The sequence below is a fragment of the Rhinatrema bivittatum genome, chromosome 3 (assembly GCF_901001135.1).
Source record: "Rhinatrema bivittatum chromosome 3, aRhiBiv1.1, whole genome shotgun sequence".
Taxonomy (NCBI): Eukaryota; Metazoa; Chordata; class Amphibia; order Gymnophiona; family Rhinatrematidae; genus Rhinatrema; species Rhinatrema bivittatum.
The window spans coordinates 224,062,997-224,090,524 of record NC_042617.1 but is presented as its reverse complement, the minus strand read 5'-3'; the positions used below and the strand labels follow the sequence as shown (position 1 = coordinate 224,090,524).

General features: G+C 43.1%; 1 protein-coding gene across 2 annotated transcripts in view; it reads right to left on the bottom strand.

The window, feature by feature from the left end:
• Positions 1-27,528, bottom strand: part of LOC115087277 (clusterin-like) — an 812,938-nt gene that overhangs the window by 106,894 nt on the left and 678,516 nt on the right. The window contains exons 5-6 of one of the 2 annotated variants that reach the window (XM_029594259.1): positions 21,004-21,173; positions 18,255-18,325 (exon numbers count right to left, since the gene is read on the bottom strand). In XM_029594259.1, the coding sequence (XP_029450119.1) occupies positions 18,271-18,325; positions 21,004-21,173 (225 nt within the window). In that variant the 3' untranslated portion in view covers positions 18,255-18,270. Of the gene's footprint in view, positions 1-18,254; positions 18,326-21,003; positions 21,174-27,528 lie in introns of those variants that run through there. The other variant, XM_029594258.1, reaches the window with a different exon arrangement.

The following is a 27,528-nucleotide window of genomic DNA, read 5'->3' as shown; positions in this document are numbered from 1 at the left end:
GCCATGGATTTCCTGAGGGCCTCCTAGGGTGCGCGCGCGCATGCCACCCACTTCTTATCCATGTCATGGCAGGAACCTCGGGGGCGTCCCCTCTGAGTGACGTCACGACATCCCGGTATTTAGCCTGCCCTTCATTTGCTAACAAACTGAGTTAGCAAGGATTGGAATGCCTCCAGTCTAAGCTGCTCTGTCGCTTCCTAGCTGCCCTTCGGGGTAATTCATCGCTAACCTGGGTACCTCGGGGGCCCTTATGCTCTCTTACAGGTACCTATCTGGGATATTGGGTACTCGCTCCTCGAGGGCCTGCTCTTCCTATTCCGGTGCCTTACTGATCTATTTCTGCCTGCCAGGATCTTCATCAATACAGCTATCTACTTCAGTGAGTAACTAACCTTATCAGTCTGTCTCACCTTCAGCTTCAGCGCTCAGAGTCTGCATCCAGGACTTTCCTCTACTATCCTGTGCTGCCTACCATCTAAACTGTGGGACTGGTCTCCTCTACTGAGGACCCCTGGACTGCTTCTACTAAGTTACCTCACTGCTGCCCCCCCCCGGGCAGTACCACCAAGCTGTACAATAAATACAAATTCTCTCTGTTTGCGTGTATAGAGTCTAGCCTAGTAATGTGGTTCCTCACGGGGCTCCTCCCCGTGGGTGTGGCCATCACCAGAGTACCTAAGAATCCACTCCAACACCTCAAAACCATAACAACAGGATTCTTCAGCCCAAGCAGCATGGACTTGTTCTTCAAGTCCAAATCATACACACACATGCACAGGCCAGCCGCCATGACATAAAATGGGGATAGCATGAGCAACGATTGGTGAAAGCAATGCTCCAGTTAAAGAGACAAGTGAGTAATACAATATGTTATTTATTGTAATATGTAATTAGTGTTGTAACTTGCCTTGAGCATTTTCTATGGGAAAGCAAGGATAATGATATTGATATTCAAATAAAGAGATTGTTGTGTCCCGCGGCCGTGGGAGGCCACGACCGCGGTCCCCTACCTCGTCCGCGGCAGCAACCCGCCGCGGCAGCTTCAGGGGAAACCCCTGACCGGGTGCTCGTTGCCCCGGCGCAGGTCCCTGGCCTGACCGTTGGGTGGAGAGCCGTCCCTGCTCTGCCCACACGCTGTTCCTGCAGCCTTTCCTCCCCGGAGGAAATCCAAGATGGCCACCGCCATCTTTTGGCACGAGGCCGCACCCCCTTCACAGATCTAAAGGGACCTGATCCCTTTGACAAGCTTCACCTGTCCTTGATCAGCCTGAGCAGGGGAAGTATAAAGGCAAGCTTCCTCCGCTCATTCTCTGACTTGGCAACGTCCTCCAGCGCTGTCTAGTCTGCTTGCTTCGGTGATTTCCTTGAGCTTCGGATCCTTGTTCCCGTTATGTCTTGGTCTTCCCGGTTCTTGACTTTGGATTGGCTTACGGTGATTCTCTGGTGTGTGACTCGGATTGGCAAGCGGTGATTCTCTGGTGTGGCTTCGGACCGGCAAGTGGTGATCCCTCGGTGTGTGACCTCGGACTGGTAAGCGACGACCCTCTGGCACCTGATCTTGGACTCCTCCTGGACTCCGTCTCCAAGGGCCCGCCTAAGTCCCAGCGGTCGGGCTCCCTACGGGCTCCTCCTGGGGGGACCGTGGACTTCCAGGGCGAAGCTCCAGTCAGCCCTTGCACTGATACCATGACCCCCCTGGGTCCACCTAAGTCCCAGCGGTCTGGGTCCCTACGGGCTCCTCCTGGGGGAACCACAGACTTCCAGGGGTGAAGACACAGCTCCTCTTCTAGTCTCTTCATCTGCCTGCAGCCACTTCCATCTCCAGTGCTGAGGGTCCACTGCTCTCCTCTTCTGTTCTGCCTCGCCACCCGACGAGAGAACCTATGGATCCTCCACAAGGTATACCATCCTCTCGTCGGCCCAAGGGTCCACAAGCCTGAGCATAATAGAGATGCTTATACTGAAAATCTGCCAGGATAGAATGAGTGCGGGGAAAAATAGTGGAAACTATTCTCAAGATCAAAATCATACAGCATATAGAAAGACATGGTTTAATGGAACACAGTCAACATGGATTTACCCAAGGGAAGTCTTGCCTAACAAATCTGCTTCATTTTTTTGAAGGGGTTAATAAACATGTGGATAAATGTGAACCAGTAGATGTAGTGTATTTGGATTTTCAGAAGGCATTTGACAAAGTCCCTCATAAGAGGCTTCTTAAGAAAACTAAAAAGTCATGGGATAGGAGGTGATGTCCTTTCATGGATTACAAACTGGTTAAAAGACAGGAAACGGAGAATAGTATTAAATGGTCAATTTTCTCAGTGGAAAAGGGTAAACAGTGGAGTGCCTCAGGGATCTGTACTTGGACCAGTGCTTTTCAATATATATATAAATGATCTGGAAAGGAATATGACAAGTGAGGTTATCAAATTTGCAGACAAAACAAAATTATTCAGAGTAGTTAAATCATAAGCGGATTGTGATACATTACAGGAGGACCTTGCGAGACTGAAAGATTGGGCATCCAAATGGCAGATGAAATTTAATGTGGACAAGTGCAAGGTGTCGCATATAGGGAAAAATAACCCTTGCTATAGTTACACGATGTTAGGTTCCATATTAGGAGCTACCACCCAGGAAAAAGATCTAGGCATCATAGTGGATAATACTTTAAAATCGTCGGCTCAGTGTGCTGCAGCAGTCAAAAAAGCAAACAGAATGTTAGGAATTATTAGGAAGGGAATGGTGAATAAAACGGAAAATGTCATAATGCCTCTATATCGCTCCATGGTGAGACCGTACCTTGAATTCTGTGTACAATTCTGGTCGCCGCATCTCAAAAAAGATATAGTTGCGATGGAGAAGGTACAAATGATAAAGGGGATGGAACAGCTCCCCTATTAGGAAAGGCTGAAGGGGTTAGGGCTGTTCAGCTTTGAGAAGAGACGGTTGAGGGGGGATATGGTAGAGGTCTTTAAGATCATAAGAGGTCTTGAACGAGTAGATGTGAATCGGTTATTTACACTTTCGAATAATAGAAGGACTAGGGGACATTCCATGAAGTTAGCAAGTAGCACATTTAAGACTAATCGGAGGAAATTCTTTTTTCACTCAACGCACAATAAAGCTCTGGAATTTGTTGCCAGAGGATGTGGTTAGTGCAGTTAGTGTAGCTGGGTTCAAAAATCTACCACTTCCACATGTAAAAATGTTATTACTAATGTAAATACCTATACCTAATTCTCTCCCTTTTCTTCTCTTCTCCCAGTTCTATTACCTTGTTATTTGTAACTGCTTCCTTCTACACTAATAGGTTATTCAACTGTTCATTGTACACCCCTGTTATATGTAAACCGGCATGATGTGTTTGCAACATGAATGCCGGTATATAAAAATTTTAAATAAATAAATAAATAAATAAGTTCTTAAAGAAGAAGTCCATTAACTGCTATTAATCAAGTTTACTTAGGGAATAGCCACTGCTATTAATTGCATCAGTAGCATGGGATCTTCTTAGTGTTTGGGTAATTGCCAGGTTCTTGTGGCCTGGGTTGGCCTCTGTTGGAAACAGGATGCTGGGCTTGATGGACCCTTGGTCTGACACAGCATGGCAATTTCTTATGTTCTTATGAGTAGGGCAGGTGATTATTAATGTGTCATCTCTTATGGGTGAAAGTTAGGGTAGAATATATAAGGCTAAACTATAGTTTTCTGTTATCACTCCTGTGGGATTTGGAAACCCATGACAAATGGATTACAGTAGGCTCTAGAAGGGACATGTGTCAAGGATATACCCACCCTACCAAATGATACCCATAGAAAACACCTTTTTGTACTGGAAAATGCTCAAAAAATGGAAATTGAAATGGTATCTGAAAAGAAAGTCACACAAGGCACACTGAAACTGCATAATACCATCAAGCATCAAAGTAGAATGCACTCTCTGCAGGGAGACAATTTCAGCAGAATCCAAAAGAAACCACAAAATGCTATCAAACGCCCTAATGAAAAGCTCCATCTGTTGGGAGACTCTCATCATCAGAGGCACTAGGCACTAACTTGGAAATTCAGTTTGAGGGACACATAATAGTATAATATCTTCCAGGATCCTCAGCTGGCAGATTGTCAATACCATTAAGGAAGAAAGTAAGAAATATAAAACTGATGTTATCATCCATCTGGGGATCAATGATCACACTAGAAACAGCATCCAGGAAACAAAGAGAAATTTCCAGATTCTGGGAAACCAGCTTGGGTACATGGCACAGACTATTGCCTTTTCAGAAGTGTTACTTGTTCATGTAAAGGGAAGGGAAAGGTTAGATCATATAGACCCTTAAATATTTGTCTCTAAACCTTGTGTAAAGAAGACAGGTTTTGATACATTGGAGGTTGGAGCAGTATATGGAATAATAAAATGCTATACAAAGGCAAAGATGGCCTGCATCTTGTCTGTGGCAGGAAAAAAGATCCTAAGTGAGAAACATAGAACATATGTCATCAGGTATTTAAGGTCGAGAGTGGCAGAAGGAAATCAATAGAATTGAAATGTTATCCCTAATGCATACAAATACAGGAAGTGGTTGAAGAACAAAATTAGTTCACTTTTAGGCAATAGCATAGAAAAGGTGTCTGAGAAGTGCAGCAAGCCAAGGGAAATGAGCTGGAAGGCACAAATGCTTGCACTCTGTGCAACAAAGTTCTAGATTTGCAGACCTTAATGGTGGAGGTGGACTTGGATTTTATTTATTTATTTGAAGAGTTTTATATACCGTCATTCGGAAACGTTAAAATAACGCCATCATAACGGTTTACAAAATAGGTTATAGGGAAATGGGGGGTTAACAATGGTTGTAAAGTACAAACTGTTATTAGGCTTAGGAAATAACATAAGTAATGATTAAGTTCAGTTTATGAGTTCTTTCTTATTTAAGAAAAGCATAGATGTGGTGATTTTCAATTAGTCATGAGGTTGTGCTGGAGGACGGCGATGGATATTGTAGCTTTCATGGAGCATGGTTTAGTGAATATAACCTGTTGAGGAAAGATAAAGAGCACAACAAAGGGGGAGGAGTAGCTCTTTATATAAAAAATGGTAACCTAGAAACTGAAATGCAGGGGATACAGGGGAAGAAAGAAGCGCTGCGGGCTGTTTTAAAAAAATCTGATGGCACATTCATTTACACTGTGTGGTCTATAGGTCTCTGAATCAGACAGAAAAACTGGACATAAATTTGGTTGAAAACATCCAAAATGTGGGAAAGAGGGGTGAAGTGTTACTTGTTGGAGATCTAAATCTGCCAGATGTGGATTATAGTATCCCTGCTGCAGAATCTGTAAGGAATGTGGAGAATGTGGTTGCCTTTCAAGGGGCTCTGCTTAGACAAATGGAACCGACATGAGAAAAGCAATACTGGTATTCACAAATGGAGATACCATCTCTAATGCTTGGGAGGTGCTTATCTGATCGCCTGCGATCATCAGACGTTTTGGTTTGATATACTGGCTAAGACAAAGAGAAGTCATATGAAGATCAACGTCATGGATTTCAGAAATACAGACTTTGTTAAAATGGGGAACTACCAGGCCACAAGAACCTGGCAATTACCCAAACACTAAGAAGATCCCATGCTACTGATTCCAGTGGGAACACTGAGAGGAGAGGATCACCTTGCTGGTGGCTGAAAGGAATCAGTAAGTTTTTGCTTGGGACATTGTCTTTTTTAAAAGTATTGGGACAATAACTATTTGGGAATATTATTTAGTGTGTTTGTGTGTTTGTACCTTTAATAGTCAGGAAGGCAGTGAATAAACAAGTTAGACTGTTTGTATTTTTAAATAGTCAGTCAACAAGGTAGCTAGTAAGCAGTAGGTAGTGTGTTTATTTTTAAAAGTCTGCAGAACTGAGTGTTCTTCAGACTTTTAAAGAACTGAGTGTTTGTATTTTTAAAAAAAACTACAACCCCCCCCCCCAAAAAAAAAAAGTAGCCAGAAGCTAGAAGCAGTGTATACCTAAGTAAAATAGAATAGTTCAGCTCAGTTACTCACCTTGGAAAGGTGTTGAGATAGTGTGATTGGGTTTGAATAGGGACCAACATTTGTTAATCAAGAGAGCAGTGAGTCACTCTGGCTGATTAACTAAGTGTTAAGGTTGTATGTTTGATGTGAATAGGTACCATTCTTTGTTAATGAGCACAGCAGTGAGTCACTCAGGAAAACTAACTGAAGTGTAAATCTGTAAAGGAATTGTTTTTTGTACTAATTTACCTTAGAAGCACATTATAAATTAGAAAGGGAAGAGCTCAGTAACCCACATTCCAGTGGGAACACTGAGAGGAGAGGATCACCTTGCTGGTGGCTGAAAGGAATCAGTAAGTTTTTGCTTGGGACATTGTCTTTTTTAAAAGTATTGGGGCAAAGTTAACTATTTTGGAATATTATTTAGTGTGTTTGTGCCTTTAATAGTCAGGAAGGAAGTGAATAAACACGTTAGACTGTTTGTATTGTTAAATAGTATTGTTAAATAGTCAGTCAACAAGGTAGCTAGTAAGCAGTAGGTAGTGTGTTTATTTTTAAAAGTCTGCAGAACTGAGTGTTCTTCAGACTTTTAAAGAACTGAGTGTTTGTATTTAAAAAAAAAAACAAAACTTAAAAAAAACAAAAAACAACAATCCCAAAAAGTAGCAAGAAGCTAGAAATAAGCTAGGAGCAGTGTATACCTAAGTAAAAAAGTTGAATAGTTCAGCTCAGTTATTCACCTTGGAAAGGTGTTGAGGTAGTGTGATTGGGTTTGAATAGGGACCAACATTTGTTAATCAAGAGAGCAGTGAGTCACTCTGGCTGACTAACTGAAGTTAGACTCGCTCCCCTCGCTCACCCACCCCTAGCTCATCCCATAATTTATAGGCAGGTGCCACTTTCACGAAAAAAACCCAAACAAACCATCAACAAATTCTATCAGAATTCTATCAGACCCCGGTAGGCCACTACCAGACATAGTGAATTCACTAATACATTTAAAGGTCGATAGACACATTCCTACTCCCATAGCAACCTAAAACTTAACTAGGAACTGATCAAAATTGAGATGAAGGCAGCAGTCCAGCAGCAAGAGGGGGGCTTCCCAGTCTTTTGCATCGAGTGTCACATGTATGATTTTTTACCCACCGGTGAGAAGTTGTACATGTGCATGCGATGCAAAGAGCTCCTGGCTCCTAGCTTCCAGAGTCCGATCTCTGGAAGCTAGAGTGGCAGACCTGGAGGAGCTGAGGCAGACAGAGAGGTATATAGATGAGACCTTCAGGGACATAGTAGTCAAGTCCCAACTTCAGACTGGCAGCCCTAGTGCTGCCTTGGAGGAAGAAGGTCTCATGATGGGAGAGCACCAACCAGGTGCAGCAGGAAAGGATCCTGTAGCAAGGACCTGCTCTCCAGGTGATGCATTGTCCTTTTGCACTGAGGATATCTCCCCAAGGCCTACTGCCCAGGAGGGAAGGGTTAGGTTGGCCGTTATAGTTGGTGATTCGATTATTAGGAATGTAGATAGCTGGGTGGCTGGTGGGCGTGAGGATCGCCTGGTAATAAGCCTACCTGGTGCGAAGGTGGCGGACCTCACGCGTCACATAGATAGGATTTTAGACAGTGCTGGGGAGGAGCCGGCTGTCTTGGTACATGTGGGCACCAACGACATAGGAAAATGTGGGATAGAGGTTCTGGAAGCCGAATTTAGGCTCTTAGGTAGAAAGCTTAAATCCAGAACCTCCAGGTTAGCATTCTCTGAAATGCTCTCTGTTCCACGCGCAGGTCACCAGAGGCAGGCAGAGCTCCGGAGTCTCAATGCGTGGATGAGACGATGGTGCAAGGAAGACAGATTCAGTTTTGTTAGGAACTGGGGAACCTTTTAGGGAAGGGGGAGTCTCTTCCAAAGGGATGGGCTCCACCTTAACCAGGGTGGAACCAGACTACTGGCGCTAACCTTTAAAAAGGAGGTAGAGCAGCTTTTAAACTAGAACAAAGTGGAAAGCCGACAGTCGCTCAGCAGCGCATGGTTCGGAGAGAGGTAACTTCAAAGAATACTAATGATGCATTAGAATTAGGGCATCCCGACAGTGAGTTTCCAATAATTAGAAAAATAGTCCAAGTGCCTGTAACTAAAAACTCACCTGAGCTAAAAAATTCTAACTTATCCCTATCAATTAAAAACCAGAATGAAAATACAAACAAAAAACAAACTTTAAAATGTTTGTATGCTAATGCCAGAAGTCTAAGAAGTAAGATGGAAGAATTAGAATGTATAGCAGTGAATGATGACATAGACTTAATTGGCATCTCAGAGACATGGTGGAAAGAGGATAACCAATGGGACAGTGCTATACCGGGGTACAAATTATATCACAATGACAGAGAGGAGCACCCGGGAGGAGGTGTGGCGCTTTATGTCTGGGATGGCATAGAGTCCAACAGGATAAACATCCTGCATCAGACTAAATACAAAATTGAATCTTTATGGGTAGAAATCCCTTGTGTGTCGGGGAAGACTATAGTGATAGGGGTATACTACCATCCACCTGGTCAAGATGGTGAGACGGACAGTGAAATGCTAAGAGAAATTAGGGAAAGAACGATTTCATATGAAATCGTCGTTTCAGTGTGCTGCGGCAGTCAAAAAAGCAAACAGAATGTTGGGAATTATTTGAAAGGGAATGGTGAATAAAACGGTAAATGTCACAATGCCTCTGTATCGCTCCATGGTGAGACCGCACCTTGAATATTGTGTACAATTCTGGTTGCCGCATCTCAAAAAAGATATAATTGCGATGGAGAAGGTACAGAGAAGGGCTACCAAAATGATAAGGGGAATGGAACAGCTCCCGTATGAGGAAAGACTAAAGAGGTTAGGACTTTTCACCTTGGAGAAGAGACGGTTGAGGGGGGATATGATAGAGATGTTTAAAATTATGAGAGGTCTAGAACGGGTAGATGTGAATCCGTTATTTACTCTTTCGGATAGTAGAAAGACTAGGGGGCACTCCATGAAGTTAGCATGGGGCACATTTAAAAGTAATCGGAGAAAGTTCTTTTTTACTCAACGCACAATTAAACTCTGGAATTTGTTGGCAGAGGATGTGGTTAGTGCAGTTAGTATAGCTGTGTTTAAAAAAGGATTGGATAAGATCTTGGAGGAAAAGTCCATTACCTGATATTAAGTTCACTTAGAGAATAGCCACTGCCATTAGCAATGGTAACGTAAAATAGACTTAGTTTTTGGATACTTGCCAGGTTCTTATGGCCTGGAATGGCCACTGTTGGAAACAGCATGCTGGGTTTGATGGACCCTTGGTCTGACCAGGTATGGCATGTTCTTATGTTCTTATGCAGTTAGGCCGTAGCCATCTGATATCAAAAGAGAGAAGAACGTGGAAGAAATTGGGGCTGTGTATGCACTGTGGGCAAACTGGTCATGCTGTCCAAACTTGCCCTATACGTCTGGGGAAACTGGCAGACCTACGTCTTGTAGGAGGAATCTTCATAGGTCTCACCACTCCTTGTCCTCCGCTCTCTCTTCCTGTATCCTTGATCTGCGGGCCCTTAGAGTACCAGTCTCTTGCCCTAGTGGACTCCAGGGTATGAGGCAATTTCATTCTACAACGATTAGTGGAGCACCAACGGATTCCCACTTCCACTATGAAGTCTCCACTACTTCTTTCATCCATCCATGGAGAGCCCTTACCGGGTGAAGTAACACTATTCACCGAACCAGTATGTCTACGGACCGGTGCCCTCCATTCTCCTTCTTTGTTTTAGAGAAGGCCATGCACCCTATAGTACTGGGATTACAATGGCTGCAGCAGCATATGCCTCAATTCAATTGGGTTACATTGGAACTGCCAAGATGGGGTCCAGATTGCCATGATAAATGCCTGATGGAGGCATTTATCATGGCAATGTTACCCTGTATGGCTACTACCCCAGTAATGCTGGGGTTGCCGCCTCAATATGCATCTTTCCAAGATGTCTTTTCAAAAGAAGCTGCAGATGTACTTCCGCCTCACAGACCTTATGACTGTGCTATTAATCTGAAGCCTAATACGGAGCCAAGGGAAGAGTGTACCCCCTGTCCATGGCAGAAAATAAAACCATGTCCGAATATATTTAGGAAAACCTCCAAAAAGGCTTCATAAGACCATCCAAGTCTCCTGCTGGCGCAGGCTTTTTCTTTGTGGGCAAAAAGGATGGAACATTACGTCCATGTATAGATTACAGGGGTCTCAACGAAATAACAATAAAGGATCGTTAGCCCCGTCTCTGATTTCAGAGCTATTCGACAGACTTCAAGGAGCTCAAATCTTTTCAAAACTGGATCTGAAAGGATGCTATAATTTACTTTGCATTCGAGCTGGCGATGAGTGGAAGACAGCCTTCAACACTCGGGACAGTCACTTTCAATATCTAGTGATGCCCTTCAGCCTGTGCAACGCCCCGGCTTTCTTTCAAAATTTAATGAACGACATCTTCTGGGATCTACTCTATAAGTGTGTTGTTATTTACTTGGACGACATCTTGATACTGTCTCAAGACATGACCACTCATCTGGAGGATGTTAAGAGAGTTCTACAGAGGCTCCGTGAGAACCATCTCTACGCCAAGCTATCCAAATGTGAATTTCACAAGGAATCAGTGCCTTTCTTAGGCTACATCGTTTCCAATCAAGGCTTTCAAATGGACCCACAGAAGCTGGAGAGTATCAAGAAATGGGCGCAACCCATCGGGTTAAAAGCTCTTAGACGCTTCTTAGGTTTCACCAACTATTACAGGACCTTCATCAAGAATTACTCTTCACTTACAGTGCCGCTTACTGCTATGATGAAGAAAGTTGCCAATGTTGCTAATTGGTCTCCAGAGGCGATAGCTGCATTCCAGAAACTAAAAGATGCCTTTTCAAGCAAGCCGTGTCTTCGACACCCAGACCCCTCCAAGCCTTTCATCGTGGAGGTCAATGCCTCAGACGCTGGCGAAGGGGCCGTATTAAGCCAGGCTGGTGATTCAAAGGTTCCACAACCATGCTCATTCTTCTCCCATTGCTTCTCTCCTGCAGAGAAAAATTACGGAATAGGAGATAAAGAGCTTCTGGCTATAAAGATGGCATTCAAAGAATGGTGCCCTTGGCTTGAAGGAGCGCAACATCAAGTAATGGCCTTCACAGACCATAAGAATCTGGAGTACCTCCGTCACGCACAGCGCCTGATTCATAGACAAGCGAGATGATCTCTGTTTTTCAACAGATTCAACTTTGTGCTCACGTACCGCCCTGGAGATAAGAATATCAGAGCTGACACTCTATCTTGCTCATTCCTCTCCGAGGACATTCCTGAAGAACTGCAACACATTATTGACCCAGAGAAGGTCATATTGGCAGCTACTCACTCAGTACTTGCAGGAAAAACCTCATACCCAAGAACCTCAGAAAAAAGTTGTGGCTTGGGCCCACGACTCTAAACTTTCAGGACATCCTGGTCAACGTACAACCCTGTCTAAGCTTCAAACCTATTATTGGTGGCCCACCATGAAGGAAGACACATTCTCTTACGTCACTTCCTGCACAAACTGCGCTAAACAGAAAACACCACCGGGTCGTCCATGGGGTCTACCCCAACCCTTGCCAGTGCCAGAAGAGCCATGGACACATATTGCCAAAGACTTCGTGGTAGACTTACCATCTTCAGGAGGAAACAACACTATTTGGGTAACCGTAGATCAGTTCTCGAAGATGGCTCATTTTGTGGCGCTCCCGGGCTTACCCACCGCCATGGACCTCGCCAAGCTATTCATTACGCACATCTTCCGCCTGCATGGCATGCCTAAGCACATAGTCTCCGATCGAGGAGTCTCCGATCAAGGAGCCCAATTCACAGCTAACTTCTGGAAAGCACTATGTAAGAAGTTCGTTATTTCCCTCGACTTAACCTTGGCATACCACCCACAATCCAACGGGCAAACAGAGAGGATGAACAGGACACTCAAGCAGTTCATTCGTGCCTACGTGAACACTCGCCAGCACGATTGGAGTGAACTGATGCCTTGGGCAGAATTTGCCATTAATTCACATCCAGCAACATCCAGTGGATCAACACCATTTGAAGTGGTTTATGGACGACTACTACTGCCACTTCCGTTATCAGTGTCGTCCCCGGCAGCTCAATCTACTGCCAAAGATATCCAACAACTTTGGACTCAGACAAAAGAGATGCTGATCAAAGCAGGACTTCGAGCAAAGAAAGGATACGATGTTCATAACTTCAAGGCTCCAGATGTCAAGCCTGGTGATAAAGTCTGGCTTACCACGAAGCACTTAAGACTTAAACTTCCTTCAGCTTGCTTTGCTCCTCGTTTTGTTGGACCATTTCAATGACTGGGCAATCTCACCTACAGTCTGAAGCTACCATCTACATTAAAGATCCACAATGCATTCCATGTCTCACTATTGAAGCCTTTGATCCTCAGTGAGTTCTCCAACAAGATACCTGAAGCAACATCTATAGATGCAGAAGAAGACATCGAATACAAAGCAGATGCAGTTCTCGATGTGAGAAGACAAGGCAGAGTATGGGAATACCTCCTATCATGGGAACGATATGGCCCTGAAGAAAACTCTTGGACACCAATGTCTAATATCCTGGATAAAGAGATGCTACAGGACTTCCATAAATTGCATCCTCAAAAACCAAGACCTGGTAGGAAACAGTGTGGACGCCCTTTGAAGGGGGGTACTGGTGTGTCTATCGATCCTAGATGGCTTCGCCCCATTTGCCTCACCTTATTCACGGCTCCTCCCGCTTACCTCGGAAAGATGGCTACCGCCGCATCTACAAGCTGACCTCTCTGGCGTCCCCAGAACGGCTATGGTGCAGCCTCCCGCCATTGCTTCACTCAGGTACCTACTAGGGCGCGTGTGTGCGCGCAACCCACGTCTTTGTACCACCCTTGGCGCGAACCTCGAGAGCGTTCCCTCATGCTGATGTTACGCCATCCGGGTATATTATCTTCATCAGTTTGCTAGCTCTTTGAGTTAATAAGGATTCAAATCCGTTCTTGTCTATGCTACTCTGCCGCTTCCGTGCTGCCGCAGGAAGCTTTCTCTTCTGCCCTTCGAGGTATCTGCTAACCTGGGCACCCACTCCTCGGGGGCCATCTGCTTTATTTCGAGGGCCTGCACTCCTTGCCTCGGTGCCTGTACCTTCTACAACATACCTGGTGGAATCGCATACCAACCGCAAACATCTAATGAGTACTCTAACTCTCAGTCTATCTCATCCACAGTATCTCCTAGCTGGGAGACCTGCTGCGGAACCTCCTGACGTCATCAAGGAGAGAAGGGCTCCCTCTGCCGAGGTCCCTGAGACTGTAACCACTGGACTGCCTCACTACTGCCACCTCTGGTGGCTCTCTTCAAGCTGTCTAATAAAGAACTATTCTGTGTTTGGTGTAGTACGAGTCTAGCCCAGTGCTATGGCTCCTCATGGGGCTTCTCCCCGTGGGTGTGGTCATCTCCACAGCACCCAAGGATCCACCAAAACACACTTAACCACATCAGAGTTACCCAGCATCATGGGATCCTTGCTTGGAGGAATGTTGGAAAAGATGGATATCTTGTTATCCTGAATCAGGGTGGATTCTACAACCACCAAATAACGTGGGATCTAAACAATGCCAGATCCCGACTTGGTGTTTGAGGTCCAGTTTATGGGACACTGGCAAGCAAGAAAACAGGTTGTCCCACATTCTCATCTGTAGGTCTTGGATGTTTTTGTGGACCAGGATCACCATGGGCTCTGCAGGAATATCCAAAATTTTTAAGATTTCAAAAACTTCCAAATGAAGATCAGCAATCTTAAAGATGTTGATCCCTAAGGCTTTATCCAGTTTATTCAGGAATCTGGAGTATGAAAAGACCTCTGGCATAAAAGAGTGCTCTAGGGGATTTGGTGGTAAGTTAGAGAGAGAATCTCTGTTGACCCCTCTTCCTCCAAACCAGAGAGTGGCAGGTAAATATTGACCCATGACCCCAACGATGACAAAGGCAATGGGTTGTCTCAGAGGCGTAATATGAGGAGGCTGCTGTGGCCTTCTCTGGTTGACGCACAACCCAATACATCAGAGTCCTCTCCAAAGGTCCCCTGCCCGGGAAGCCTGGGGGAGGGGGAGGATGAAGAATGAGGATGGAAGTGTTGGATGTGGTTAGATACCCCTTGCAAACAACTCTGGCATAGACGAGAGGAATGGCTAAAATGCGCCTTCCTTGTTCTTGGCTAGGAGAACTGAAAAGAAATTCCTCACTAACTCAAGTGATTTGGTCCACAGACCATGGTGTCCTTTGAGCTGGGGCTGAAGGAGAGACATCTACTTCCAATAACAGCATTGTCCTTTCCAAGGATTGTCTTTAAGTGCTCATGGAGATTGCTGGCAGAATAAAACAGACAGGATCAGGTGTCTCCAGAGAGGCCCCTGGGGAATGTCCCAACGGATTCTGGGGTTTGACCAGTCTGAGATCCAAAAAGAAATTAAGAGAAGGTGAGAGTGAGGTCTTCTGTGCTAAAAATGATGATGGAGCTAGGAAAGACCTTACTTATAATACACCAGGGTCATCTGCCACTTCTGGGGAGTAATGATGAGATCGAAAAGAGTAGGTGTGCCTCAGAGTGGCGCTCCAGGGGTTGTTTGCAAGGGAACAGGGCCTCAGAGTGCTGCTCCATGATCCGGAAGATGCTCTGTGCTTGGGGTGTGTCAAACATGTCAACCCCTGGTGCTTCACTGGTGCTGAATGCTTCATCAGCACCAAGTGTACCATGTGCTTCATTGATGCAGAATGCCTCATCGATATCCCTGGGTGCCTTGTTAGTGCTGACTAAATCAATGGTACCGGTTGCTTTGTCAGGGTCAATGACACGGATGGTGCTAAGCTCCTCATTAGCATCAATGGCACTGGTTGCTTTGTTGACACTGAATGCTTCGATGGCGCAAAGTTGTGTGGCGCATTTTCTTTGCAACCTTAGATGCCCCTGTGGGGGACAAGTTTTGGGAATGCAACGCAGATCCAGGTTCATCCAGTGCTCTGTGCTTCTTTCCTTTTCTCAGCCCCAAAGTGACAGAGAAAAATGAGGGCTCTGAAGATGTAGAAGATAGACAGGACTCCTTACGTGAACTGGAGGAGTGGGAGAAGGATCAGCCACAGTGACTAACTGACCCTTGAAGTTCCTCTATGCAGTTGGCCTTGTGTTTTTTAGTTCACGGGATCATTTGTCAGTAATGATAGAAGTTTGAGGAATTGTGAACCGGACCCAGGCATCGGTAGCAGACTTCATTGCCGTCCATGCTGGACATGACCTGGCCATAAGAACAGGCCCTGAAGCAGTCTGGGACTCCATTACCCAGCATAACAATCTTCATTTTTTTTTATTAGCACTGAAAAGTGCTGTTGAGGTAGTGCCAAAGCAGTGAAAGAGAGATTACCCCACCAAAAAAAGGTGTGAAAGAAAGAGGATACACGTCCATTCAGCAGCGTGGACATAAAATGACTGAGATGAGGCAGTGCTCGAGCAAAAGAATAAAAAAGCTTTACTAAGTTAGAGAGCTGTTTGGTATTGTCAGATGACGTCACCTACATGTCATTACTAATTCAACCCTGTTTGTTGACGAAGAATGTTGCTTTCAAAGAGCTTCCATGAGCTTTCGTGGATGATAAAGCCTATGACAAATCTGGCCAGATAGTAGTAACTCTTATCCTCAGCCTTCATACTTTTATGCCACTAGAAAAAGTGTGTTATATATTCTCCCTTTTTAATACAGTAAGTGCGCGACCCATGCAAATAGGAATCTTTAAAGTATAATTCTTTTTTTTAATTATTTAAACTTTTTCAATACATAAAAAAAAAGTATTTCAATAAAAGGAAACATGTATAATCACGTTCAGATACATTTTTTCATCAATGGAAAAAGAAGAAAAAAAAACAAGGAAATACCTTTAAATTCCCATAGATTATACTAAATCTTATATCAATTTATCATAAGGGGGCATTATATATGAGGAGTACTAGGAAATTAACAATGGAAAAAGCTTAGTCCTGAATTATAGAGCTGCATCTTTTATTTTATTTGGATCTCTAGTGGTTCTACTCATGGAGAATATGCAAATCCAAATAAACTTAATTGTTCAGGGGCAAAAAAGATATAGCAGTCGTTATTTTTCTTTACGATATATTTTCATTTGCATGGATATCTCAAGAGGAAAGAGGCTCCTGCCTCGTCATTAGGAAACCTTTTCTTCTTTCCTGGGTGGTTTTAGAGATATCTGGAAACATGCAGATTTTATAGCCATGAAACAAGGAATTTAAATGCCTAAAATAACATGACATTAACTTGCTAACTTCCTGCTCAACAATAAGATACTAATAACGTTGCATGGTCAATTATCTCTACCCCCGAGGATTCCAAAAAGGTTGTCAGATTTTGAAAATCTATGGCAGGAACTCCATTAGCAGTTGGTAAACTGTTCTTAGCATTAGCTGAAGGTAAAAATATACTTTATCAAAGGAAATTCTGGTTCAGGTAAAAAGTACCTCAGATAAGTAGTAGTAATTGTGAGTTCTCCCATCACCGGGGGAAAATTAATCAATCTTATGTTCAGGCGTCTATTCCAATTTTCAAGCATCTCCAATCTGCGTGATAATGCTGTTCGATCTTTAATAGTTGCCATATTAAAGTTTTTAATATGCTGGCTTTCATTTTCTACTGTGGTAATTGAGGCTTTCACTGCAACAAAAGTATTTTCTTGTTCTTGAATTTTAGCATTAAGAGAGGCTGCTAGAGAATCCATCTTGCTATTACAAGTTCTCACATCCACTGACAATCCTGCAGAATTTCCACAGGGCATCCAAATTAACGACTGTGGGTTTGGCAGGGGGCACAGGTAACTCACCTGATGTAGAAAGGGTTGTAGCAGAGAATATCAGTAAGTCCACTCCTTCATAATCTGTAGAAACCTTTTGCGTTGAAACTTCTCTGCTTCCTGGTTGAGCCAGTGCCGGCGTTGTCTCCTCCTGCAGTCTTGCGTCGCTGAGGTCATCTCTCAGCGACTCTTGCAGGGCTCCTGTGCTCAGCTCTCCCCTCGCTGCCGGAGATCATATGTCCGGGGGGCTGAGGGAAACCTCCGTCCCTGGCGAGGTCAGCTCTCCTCTTGCTGAACTCGCAGCGGGAGAACCCTCCCCGGTTTTTGCGCCCCAAGACTCAGGAAGTTTGTAATCAGAGCCTGCTCAGTAAGTTCAATGGGAATAGTGGAATATACCCTCACTTTCCCCTTATGTGTAGGAGGCATTGAGTTCGCTGGTGGAAAATAAATTGAAGGAAATACGAGCAGCTCCGTCTGTGAGCCTGTTCAGGACGCCATCTTGCCCCCTTCTAATCTATAATTTATGCATCTTGTATTTTTTCCTACAAAGAAATCTATTAGACAAGCTGTTCATATTCAGAATCTGAAAACTGTGAGGCAATGTACTGCAGCTGAAACAACAAGAATAAGCAGAAACCTTCTGATTCAAAAATAGCAGGTCTACAAAAAAAAAAAAAAATCAAAATGTGGTTCAGCTGTTGGACAACTACTAGGGCTCTATTATATTTCCTCATCTCCAGCTGTTTCTTAACCACACTGGAGAGGCTAATTATGTATTACAACCACCAAACTTGATTAGATATAGCAATGTATGGTGTTAGGATGGCACATTCCTAAATCAAGCAGAGTAGGTAAAGGCCCCTTCAATTCACCACCCAATGTACTTATAAACCTGTTTAACATGAGAAACATAACTATACCTTAATTAATGCTTTCAAATGAGAGCAAACATGAGAAATATAACAATATTTAATTAATGATTTCAGATGGGAGGAAACATGAGAAAGGAGAAATTACTACTTACCTGATAATTTCCTTTTCTTTAAGGAGGATCCATGACCAGTAGGTTGTGCACTTCTACCAGCAGATGGAGTTGGAGTAAAGCTGATGTCACGGTATATATACTCCCACACTGACATCAAACTGCCAGTATTCTCTGCAAAAGCAAACTGTGGACAAACTAACAATACTTGAACATAACCATTAACAGACAGCCACTCAAGCACTCAGCAAAAGAAAACACCGAGCTCAGCCAAAAAGAGTGTAACATCACTAATCTAGGAACTGAAATTGAGAGTTACCAGTTATCCCTGGAACGCAGCCACTCAGGAGGACAATAGAACCACAAACCAGCAGCCTAGGGCAGGAAGGTAGGTTAACCTGTGATAATTAGAGAAAGGACATTATCAGGTAAGTCGTAATTTCTCATTTCTCAGCATTCAGACAGGTTAATCCACGACCACTGGGATATACCCAAGCTACTCCCGAAAAGGGCAGGAAGTGGCCCCTTGTCCGATCAACACCGCAGACACAATGGCTGCATCCTCCCTGGTCTGCAAATCCAGATGGTAATACCTGGAAAAAATGTGTAAGGAGGACCATGTCACCGCTCGGCAAATTTTGATGGGTGACAACATGACACTGTCTGAACCCTAGTGGAAAGAATTCTCACCTGCTTAGGTAATGGCTGCTCAGCATCCACATTCACAACTGTGATAACTTCCTTAATCCAGCAGTCTATTGTAGCCAGTGACACCGGCTCACTTTGTTTACTCCCATCATGGAGCAAGAACAGCCGGTCTGTCTTCCTAAGAGGTCTAGAAACCTCCAACTACCTCAAGAGATGTTGCCTGACATCCAAGGTTTGCAACAGATGATATTCTTCCACATCTCTTTCCCTATCCAATATCATAAGGGAAACTGATTGATTCAAGTGAAAGTCCAAAACCACTTTTGACAAAAAAGACGGAACAGTCTGTTGCTGGATCGCCCCTGGAGTCACTTGCAGGAGCGGTTCCCAATAAGAAAGAGCCTCAGTTCAGAAATTTTACATGCAGAGCAAATTGCCACAATAAAAACCATCTTCAAGGTATGTGATCTCAAGAAGAGGGTACAACAAAAGGTGGGACCTGCCAGAAAATACAGAACTAGATAAAGGCTCAGCAAGGGCACTGGAAACCACAAGAAAGGACGAAGATGTTTCACCCCTTTTAAGAACCTGGTCATATCTGGATGGGTCAAGGGTCCACCATTCACCTGGCCCTGGAAACAGGCAACAGCTTCCACCTGTGCTTTCAAGGAATTAAGGGCCAAGCCTTTAATCAACCCATCCTGCAAAAAGTCCAAAATGCATAGGATCTTAACCGAATGAGGAAGAACCTGTCCTTCCTCACACCAAGCCTCAAACACTCGCCAAACCCAAGGAGGTTCAGAACTTATGAGCTCTAAGGTGGAAATCACAGCAGTGGAATATCCATGCTTCAGCAACCGAGCCCTTTCAAGGGCCATACTGTAAGACAAAATCGAGTCAGATCCTCATGAAGAATAGGCCCCTGTCACAACAGATCTCTTTGGAGTGGAAACTGGAGAGGAGAGCCAAACAAGATTCTCCGCAGATCTGCATACTACAGCCTTCTGAACCACAATAGCCTGAGACGCTTTCCAATGTTTACCTGCAGCACCAGATTTGAGGGATTCCAAAGCTGGCAATCCTGAACTTTCAGGTTTGGACTGTTCTGCCGAACTTGCCTATAGAAAGGACTGCAGCCCTGAAAAAATTCCACCCAAAAGAAGGCGGAAGGGTCCAAACCAAAACCAGGGGTCGTTAGTTTGGCGCGGATTGAGTTGCCCTCCCCTGCTGATGAACCAGTTAGGGGAGTCTCAAAACCAGGAAAATGTTCTGACAGGTTCCTCTCCAGTTCCTTTCCTGAAACCTGCTGGGAAGGGCTGGACACAGCAAAATCAGTTGGAGACAATTCTTCCTGAGTCTCCAAGCAGCGATGACAAAGATTAGAGGGTCCCCCTGGCTGTGATGCCCGAATATGGCAGGCCATGCAAAGCACAAGGCATTTAGGCTCCTTTTTTATCAGCACCATGGAAAAAAAAAAGACATCCAGAGACGCAGCATGCTCAACAATACAAGCATTAAACCATTATGCGTCCAACAGTGCACCTGTCCTCGGCAAGCCCAGACAGAATGCCCCAAAATTAGGACGCCCAGCTTGGACGTACAGGTGCGAACCGAAGTCAGGCACTGCTTTCGCTTACTCAGTGAAGCCTGAGAGCGGGGCCTAGCCGAAAGGGCCACTCAACCCACCAAAACTGCCGCGAATCCCCAAGTCTCCCACGGAGACGGGAACACACGTTGGATCAGCACGCAGAGACTCAGAGACCAGAAACAGAAAAGGGGAGAGGAATCCCTAAATCTCTCTCTTCTTACTCTTTTTTTTTTTAAACTCTTTACTTGAGCTCAGCCCATCCCAGCCGAGTACAGAGTCGGTCTTCAGCAGCAGGGGGAGAGGGATAATGCCTTTATCACTGCACTCAGATTTCTGCACCTGCTAGCCTCTCAGATGATTCTCTCCTGGCAGCTAAATCCATGCCAGAAACCAGCTACTGGACCGAGGCATCACCAGATAACACCTTAGGAGAACTCAACTGAGGGGGGGGGGGGAAATCATAAGGTATCACCTCAGGAGACGCGGTAAGTGATTAATCCTTCTCTTTCTCCTTTTTTCCTTTTTTTTTTTTTATTTTTTAAACAAGCAATCCCCAGTAGGAAGATAGATGCAAGTCCACCATTTGCTGGAGATGGAGAATACTGATGGGTTGATGTCAGAGCAGGGGTATATATACCATGACATCAGCTTTGCTCCATCTCCATCTACGGGTAAAAGTGCATAATCCACTGGTCGTGGATTAACCTGTTTGAATGCTGAGAAACATAACTATACCTAATAAATGCTTTCAGATGAGAAAGCAGTAGCTTGATCTGAATCACCAACATTTACAAGAGATGATCAGCTTAGAACTGTGAAAAAAATGATGCTTAAACTTACAAGACCCCTTTCATACTGCACTTTGGACCTTCCTGGGCTACTGGTTTTCTGAACTTGGAATCCTCCCTTGAAATGTCTCCAGGACCTGTGGTGTTAGGATTGGAATCAAAGAGCTGCATGGTCAGAGTGGTATCAGATGAATTTTTGTCCGCTGTAGTGCTGGAAAATACCTAATGAATAGAAAAAACATGCAGTCAAAATCTATTCATTCATTGCTCTAAGAAAAAAAACTGTATATCAGGCTGGCTCAGTGGCAGAGTTTTGCACTAGCATATTGAGGGACCTGGGATCAACCCTGCTGAGGTCTTCCATTCCCAGATTGGATGGGGCTAAGAATGCTGCACAAGCAACATTCACAGCACCTGGAGTGGGGGAAGCCATAGTTATATAATTCAGCTAAATAAATAAATAAATAAGTTATTGTGCAGATTTAGAGCCCATGATTGCAGGGTTTGGGAAAGACTCTCAACCTAGGACTATTGCTTCAATCACTGAACTACAGTAAGTTAGTAGGGCATATAAAATCCCTGGATAAATTGCAAATAAAGGGTCATGGAGTCAGATCCCAAATGAGTGGGAAACCCAAAGGCGGATAAAAAGAAAACCCTTAATCACTGCTCAAATCCCTGTGCCACAGAAAAGCAAGAGAACAAAATGCCAAAAAAAATACAAAAAAAGAATAAAACTAGAAGAGATAAGAGACATTTAGGGGGCAATATTCAAACTGCAAAGTCTGTGGATACATTTTATCTGCAGACTTTGCACTGATTTCAAAGAGAAAGTATGCATGTAATTTTGCTTTGAAGCTTGCCATAGGCACAAAGCACCTGCTTTTTGTCCTGGTACTTTAGTCATGCAAAATAATGCATGTAGAGTTGAAATGCAAAGTACATGTTGTTTTCTTCTCCTGATGTAAACATATCCCTGGGAATGCCTTCTTTAAATGAACTTAGAATTACACAAGTTGTGGAACACTGTATATACTTTTAGCCATATTTAGGGAAGTGAATTTTAAGACAGCCACTTCATGTATGTAAATGATTTTGAAAATAGTTTTCCCCAGAACTGGCACCTTGGTACTGCAGTTATAACATGGAATTGTAAACCCAGAGGCCCAGTTGTTTCCCCCAGATACTGTGTGACCTTGTACAAGTCACTTAATCTTCTTGTGCTCAGACTTCATGTATACTATCACCTGCATCTCACAGAAATTTTCAGTATCACTCTGCTGCATGAAATGGCAAACTTCCACAAGATTAGAAAATTGTACAACTAGATATGACAGTTTAAGGTGAATTTTAAAAGGAAAGCATGTATATAAAAGGGCACATTTATTTACTTTTATTTTTAAATATTTATGAATCGCTCTTTCCAGATTAAAGATCGGTCAGAATGATGTACAAATATGTGCATAATATAGTCCACCTAATTTTTCACATACAACATAAAATACATTAAAACAAAACATAACAAAAATATAAACAAACAAAATAATACTTGTCTTCCCTGCCTATAAAATCAATCACAGTCTCACTGCAAAATCATTACTCTGATTCAATGTCCAGCACTCATTAACCAGCTTTTCAAACCTTTCTGGAATTTCATCAAATCCCTCTCTTCTCTTAGCAATACAGGTAATTCATTCCATAAGTTGCGGATAGCAAAAAAGCACGGTTTTGCAGATGTACATGCTTAAGAACATAAGTCTTTTCATACTGGGTCAGACCAAAGGTCCATCAAGCACAGTATCCTGTTTCCAACAGTGGCCAAAACAGGTCACAAGTACCTGCAGAATCCCAGGGGTAGATTCCAAACTGCTTATCCTAGGAATAAGCAGTGGATTTCTGAAACTCTACCTTAATAATGGTTAAAGGACTTTTCTTCAGGAACTTGTCCAAACCGTTTACGCAGCTACACTAACAGCTTTCACCACATCCTCTGGCAATGAATTCCTGAGCTTAATTATGTGTTGAGTAAAAAGACATTTTCTCTTATTAGTTTTAAATGTATTACCTCCTAACTTCATTGTGTGTCCCCTGGTCTTTGTACTTTTCAAAAGAGTAAACAACGGATTAACGTTTACTCGTTCCATTCCAATCATTATTTTACAGACCTCTATCAAATCTCCCCTCAGCCATCTCTTCTCCAAGCTGAAGAGTCTGAACCTCTTTAGCTTTTCTTCATAGGGAAATTATTCCATCCCCTTTATCATTTTGTCACCCTTCTCTGTACTTTTTCTAATTCTGCTATATCTTTTTTGAGATGTGGTGACCAGAACTGCACACAATACTAAAGATGAGGTCACACCATGGAGCGATATGGAGACATTGTATCATCTGTTTTATTCTCCATTTCTTTCCTAAGAATCCCTAGCATTCTATTTGCTTTCTTGGCTGCTGCTGCTGCACACTGAGCAGAAGATTTCAATGTATTTTCAACGACATATAAATCCTTTTCCTGAGTGGTGACTCCTAATGTGGAACCTTGCATGATGTAGCTATAATTTGGGTTATTCTTCCCTAAGTGCATCGCTTTGCACTTGTCCACATTAAATTTCATTTGCTATTTGCACGCCCAGTCTTCCAGTTTCGCAATATCCTCTTGCAATTTCTCACAATCCTCTCGCGATTTAAAACTTTGAATAATTTTGTATCATCTGCAAATTTGATCACCTCACTTGTTGTTCCCATTTCCAGTTCATTTATAAATATATTAAAAAGCAGTGGTCTCAGACAGATCCCTGGGGCATGCCACTATTGACTTTTTTCCACTAGTTAAATTTACCATTTAGCCCTACTTTCTGTTTTCTATCTTTTAACCAGTTGGCAAACCACAACAGGACTCTGTCCCCTAGCCCATGATATTTTAATTCCCTAAAAAGTCTCTCGTTAGGGACTTTGTTAAATGCTTTCTGGAAATCGAGATACACTACATCAGCTGGCTCAGCTTTATCCACATGTTTATTTATGTCCTGAAAAAACATAGCTAATTTATGAGACAAGTTTTCCCTTGGCTAAATCTGTGTTGGCTTTGTTCCATTAAACTATAATTATCTATATGTTCAGCAATTTTGTTCTGATAGTTTCTACCATTTTGCTTGGCACAGATATGATTCACTGGTCTGTAGTTTTCTGAATCACCCCTTGATCCCTTTTTAAAAGTTTGTGTTACATTGGAAACCCTCCAGTCATTTTTGGCATGGGTATATCTCTTACATCTTCTTCAGTGAATACCGAAGCAAAGAATTAATTTAATCTCTTTGTCATCCTTAAGTGCCCCTTTTACCCCTTGATCATTTAATGATCCAACTGACTCCCCTGCAGGCTTTATACCTCGAATGTACCTGAAAAAGTTATTATTAGCTTTTGCTTCCAAGGCAAGCTTCTTTTCAAATTCTCTTCCTTATCAGTGCTTTGCATCTGACTTGACAGTGCTTATGCTCTTTCCTGTTTTCTTCATTTGGATCTCTTTTTAATTTCTTGAAAGATGCCAGTGTATGGAATACATATGGTCTGGGCTTCTAAGATGGTATTTTGAGGAGACTGGTGAAGTGAGGAGTTGTTTTTCCTACCTCTGGCCACGAGAGAAGGTGTTTCCTTTGAAGAGACTGTGTCAGAGGGAGACCGGACCAGAAGCCGGGGGGAAGGTGCTGGAAGATCAAATATAAACGCGCCCCCTGTGGCGCGCTGTTGCAGTTTGGGAAGCTGCAGTCCGGGAGTGAACCCTTGGGCCGAACTACCCCAATGGTAGGGCAGGTCGGGCGGGATCCGGTACAGGCTGTAGTCGGTGGCTGGCGGCGAGCAGAAACGAAGTCAGGAACAGGCTGAAGTCAAAGGCAGGCGGCAGGCAGGAGCGAAGTCAGGTACAGGCTGAAGTCAAAGGCAGGCGGCAGGCAGGAGCGAAGTCAGGAACAGGCTGAAGTCAAGTCAGGAACGTGGAACAAACGAAGCGCAACTCAGAACTACTAACCAGTAGCGAACCTCGTTGCAAGGCAATGAGACGGTAACCGAACGCCGGTTAAATCAGGCTTGGGGCGTGGCGTCGTTAGCCCGGGCGGGGCCAGACTTCCGGCGGCTGTGCGTCCATAGTGCGCGTCCTCACGCGCGCGCGTGGTGGCAGGAAGATGGGCCGGTAATGGTGGACGCCCTAGGAGGCCGGCAGAGCCGCGGGAGCGGCGTTTCCACCACTGCAGGTAAGCGCAGTGCAGAGCGGATAGGGGAGAAGCGATGGAGACCGCAACACGCGCGCACGACTTTGTTCGACTTTGTTCGAATTGTTGGAATTGTTTGGAAAAATAATTTTTCTTCCTTTTTTCTCTTCACTCACGTTGAAATTGAGTTTTACAAGCGACATAGAGTTCAGGATCTATTCTGGAAGAATTATGCCAACAAAAAGGAAAGGGAAGATAATGGTATTTCCCTCAATACCCACAGTTTCTTCTCTGACTCAACTGGAAATAAATAGATTCCTGACACAGCTGGATAGTAAGGAAGCTAAGGAATCTGTTGGAGCGACACAAGGTGGAGAAGTGTCTGTCTCCCAAGATGAAGCATCCCTGAGCCTGGATAGCAGACTTCCACCAGCCCAACGTAGTGTGGAGAATGGGGAAGTTCAAACATCAACCACGGAGATGGGAGCGTCATCTGAGCAAGAGGGTACAGGATCCCAGAATTTGGAGGATCAACGTCAGAATTTAATTAGGCTGGAGAAGGTAACATTAGAGACAATATGGGAAGCTGTTTCGGGTTTAAGTCTAGCGGTGTCTAGACTTGAACAAAAGATGGACACAGTTGCAGTTCAATCTCAAAGTAATTTGATGTCTCAGAAGGTTAAAGAAAATGAGGAGAATATTCAGTCATTACAAAAAGTCAATGTATGTATGATTAAAGACCAAATTGTTACTTCACGAAGGTTGGAAGCTCTAGAAAATCATATATGTCACTTAAATATCAGGATAACAAATTTTCCACAAATATTGGGGGAACTTCCCTATATTTCCTTAAAGAGATATTTCAGATAAATACTATTATACGAATAAGAAGAAATTCCCTCAATAAATACTTGTTATTTTCTAATTAAGAAATTCCCAGTTCCTACTAATGTAACTGATTTTCTGGAGGACTCCAACCAAGAGGTTATCCATAGAAATACATTGGTTGTATCTTTAATCATGACTCAAGATATTAACAAAGTAATGAAGCGCTATTTTCAGAAGTTTCCTACTAACTTTTATGGACAAGTGGTCAAAATCTATCCTGATTTGGCTTTAGTCACAAGAACAAAACGTAGAGAATTTTTAACGTTAAGATCTCAAGTTACCTCTTTAGGTTATATATTTTTTCAATGCTATCCCTGCAAGTGTGAACTCAAAAAAGGGGAACACACTTATGTTTTACATCAGATAGAGCAAATGCTGCAATTTATTACTGCACAGCAACCTATGATTCTTCGCCATTGCCTGATAATGGAATGCCTCCCATAATTGTAGAACCATCTACTAGTGTTAGTCCTTTAAGTGAGTAGGCTCCCAAGGCATATATGTAGTAAGTACCAGCTGATGTTCTATGTTAAGCTTTCTCATGAGATTATTTCTTTAAAATATCTCCATGTTTCAATATTAGAGTACTCAATTGTAAGTCTTATTTTTCTTCTTCAGTACAGAATTTAATCACACCTAAGAATGTGTTAATATATAGGATTGGATGATGTTTGAATAGAGATTATTCCTTATGAATAGTTGGTAACTTGTTAAAGAGCTAATATTCCATCTTATGATTATTACAAGTTATTGTAATGGGATTTTCATGATGTGATTATAATATTTCATTTGTTTACTTAATTGTATATGTGGATGAAAAACTTATAAAGAATTTAAAAATAAAAAATAAAAAAAAGATGGTATTTGGAAATAATGGCCATTCCTGAGCAGTTGCTCCTTTCAGTTTTTTCTAACCATTTTCCACATTTTATCATAGTCACCTGTTTGAAAGTTAAATGCTGTCGCAGTTATTAAGTCAAATTTTATAATGTTGTGATCCCTATTGCCAAGTGGCACCAATACTGTTACCTCTTGCACCAAATCCTGTGCTCTACTAAGGACTAGGTTTAAAATAGTTTCCCCTCTTGTTGGTTCCTGTACCACCTGCTCCATTAAGCAGTCATTTATTTCATCTACAAACTTTACTTCTCTAGAATGTCTTAATATAATATTTACCCAGTCAATACTGGGGTAATTGAAATAATCCATTATTACTGTGCTACTGATTTTGTTAGCTTCCCTAATTTCTTTCAGATCATTCTGGATAGGTGGATGGTAATACACCCCACTACTATTTTATTCCCTTTTTCACCTGGAATTTCCATCCATAAAGATTCAACAATGCTTTTTGTTTCCTACAGAACTTTTATCCTGTTTGTCTCAATGCTCTCTTTAACATATAATTATACCCCTCCACCAATTTGATCCAGCCTATCATTTTGATATAATTTGCACCCTGGTATCAGAGTGTCCCATTGGTTATCCTC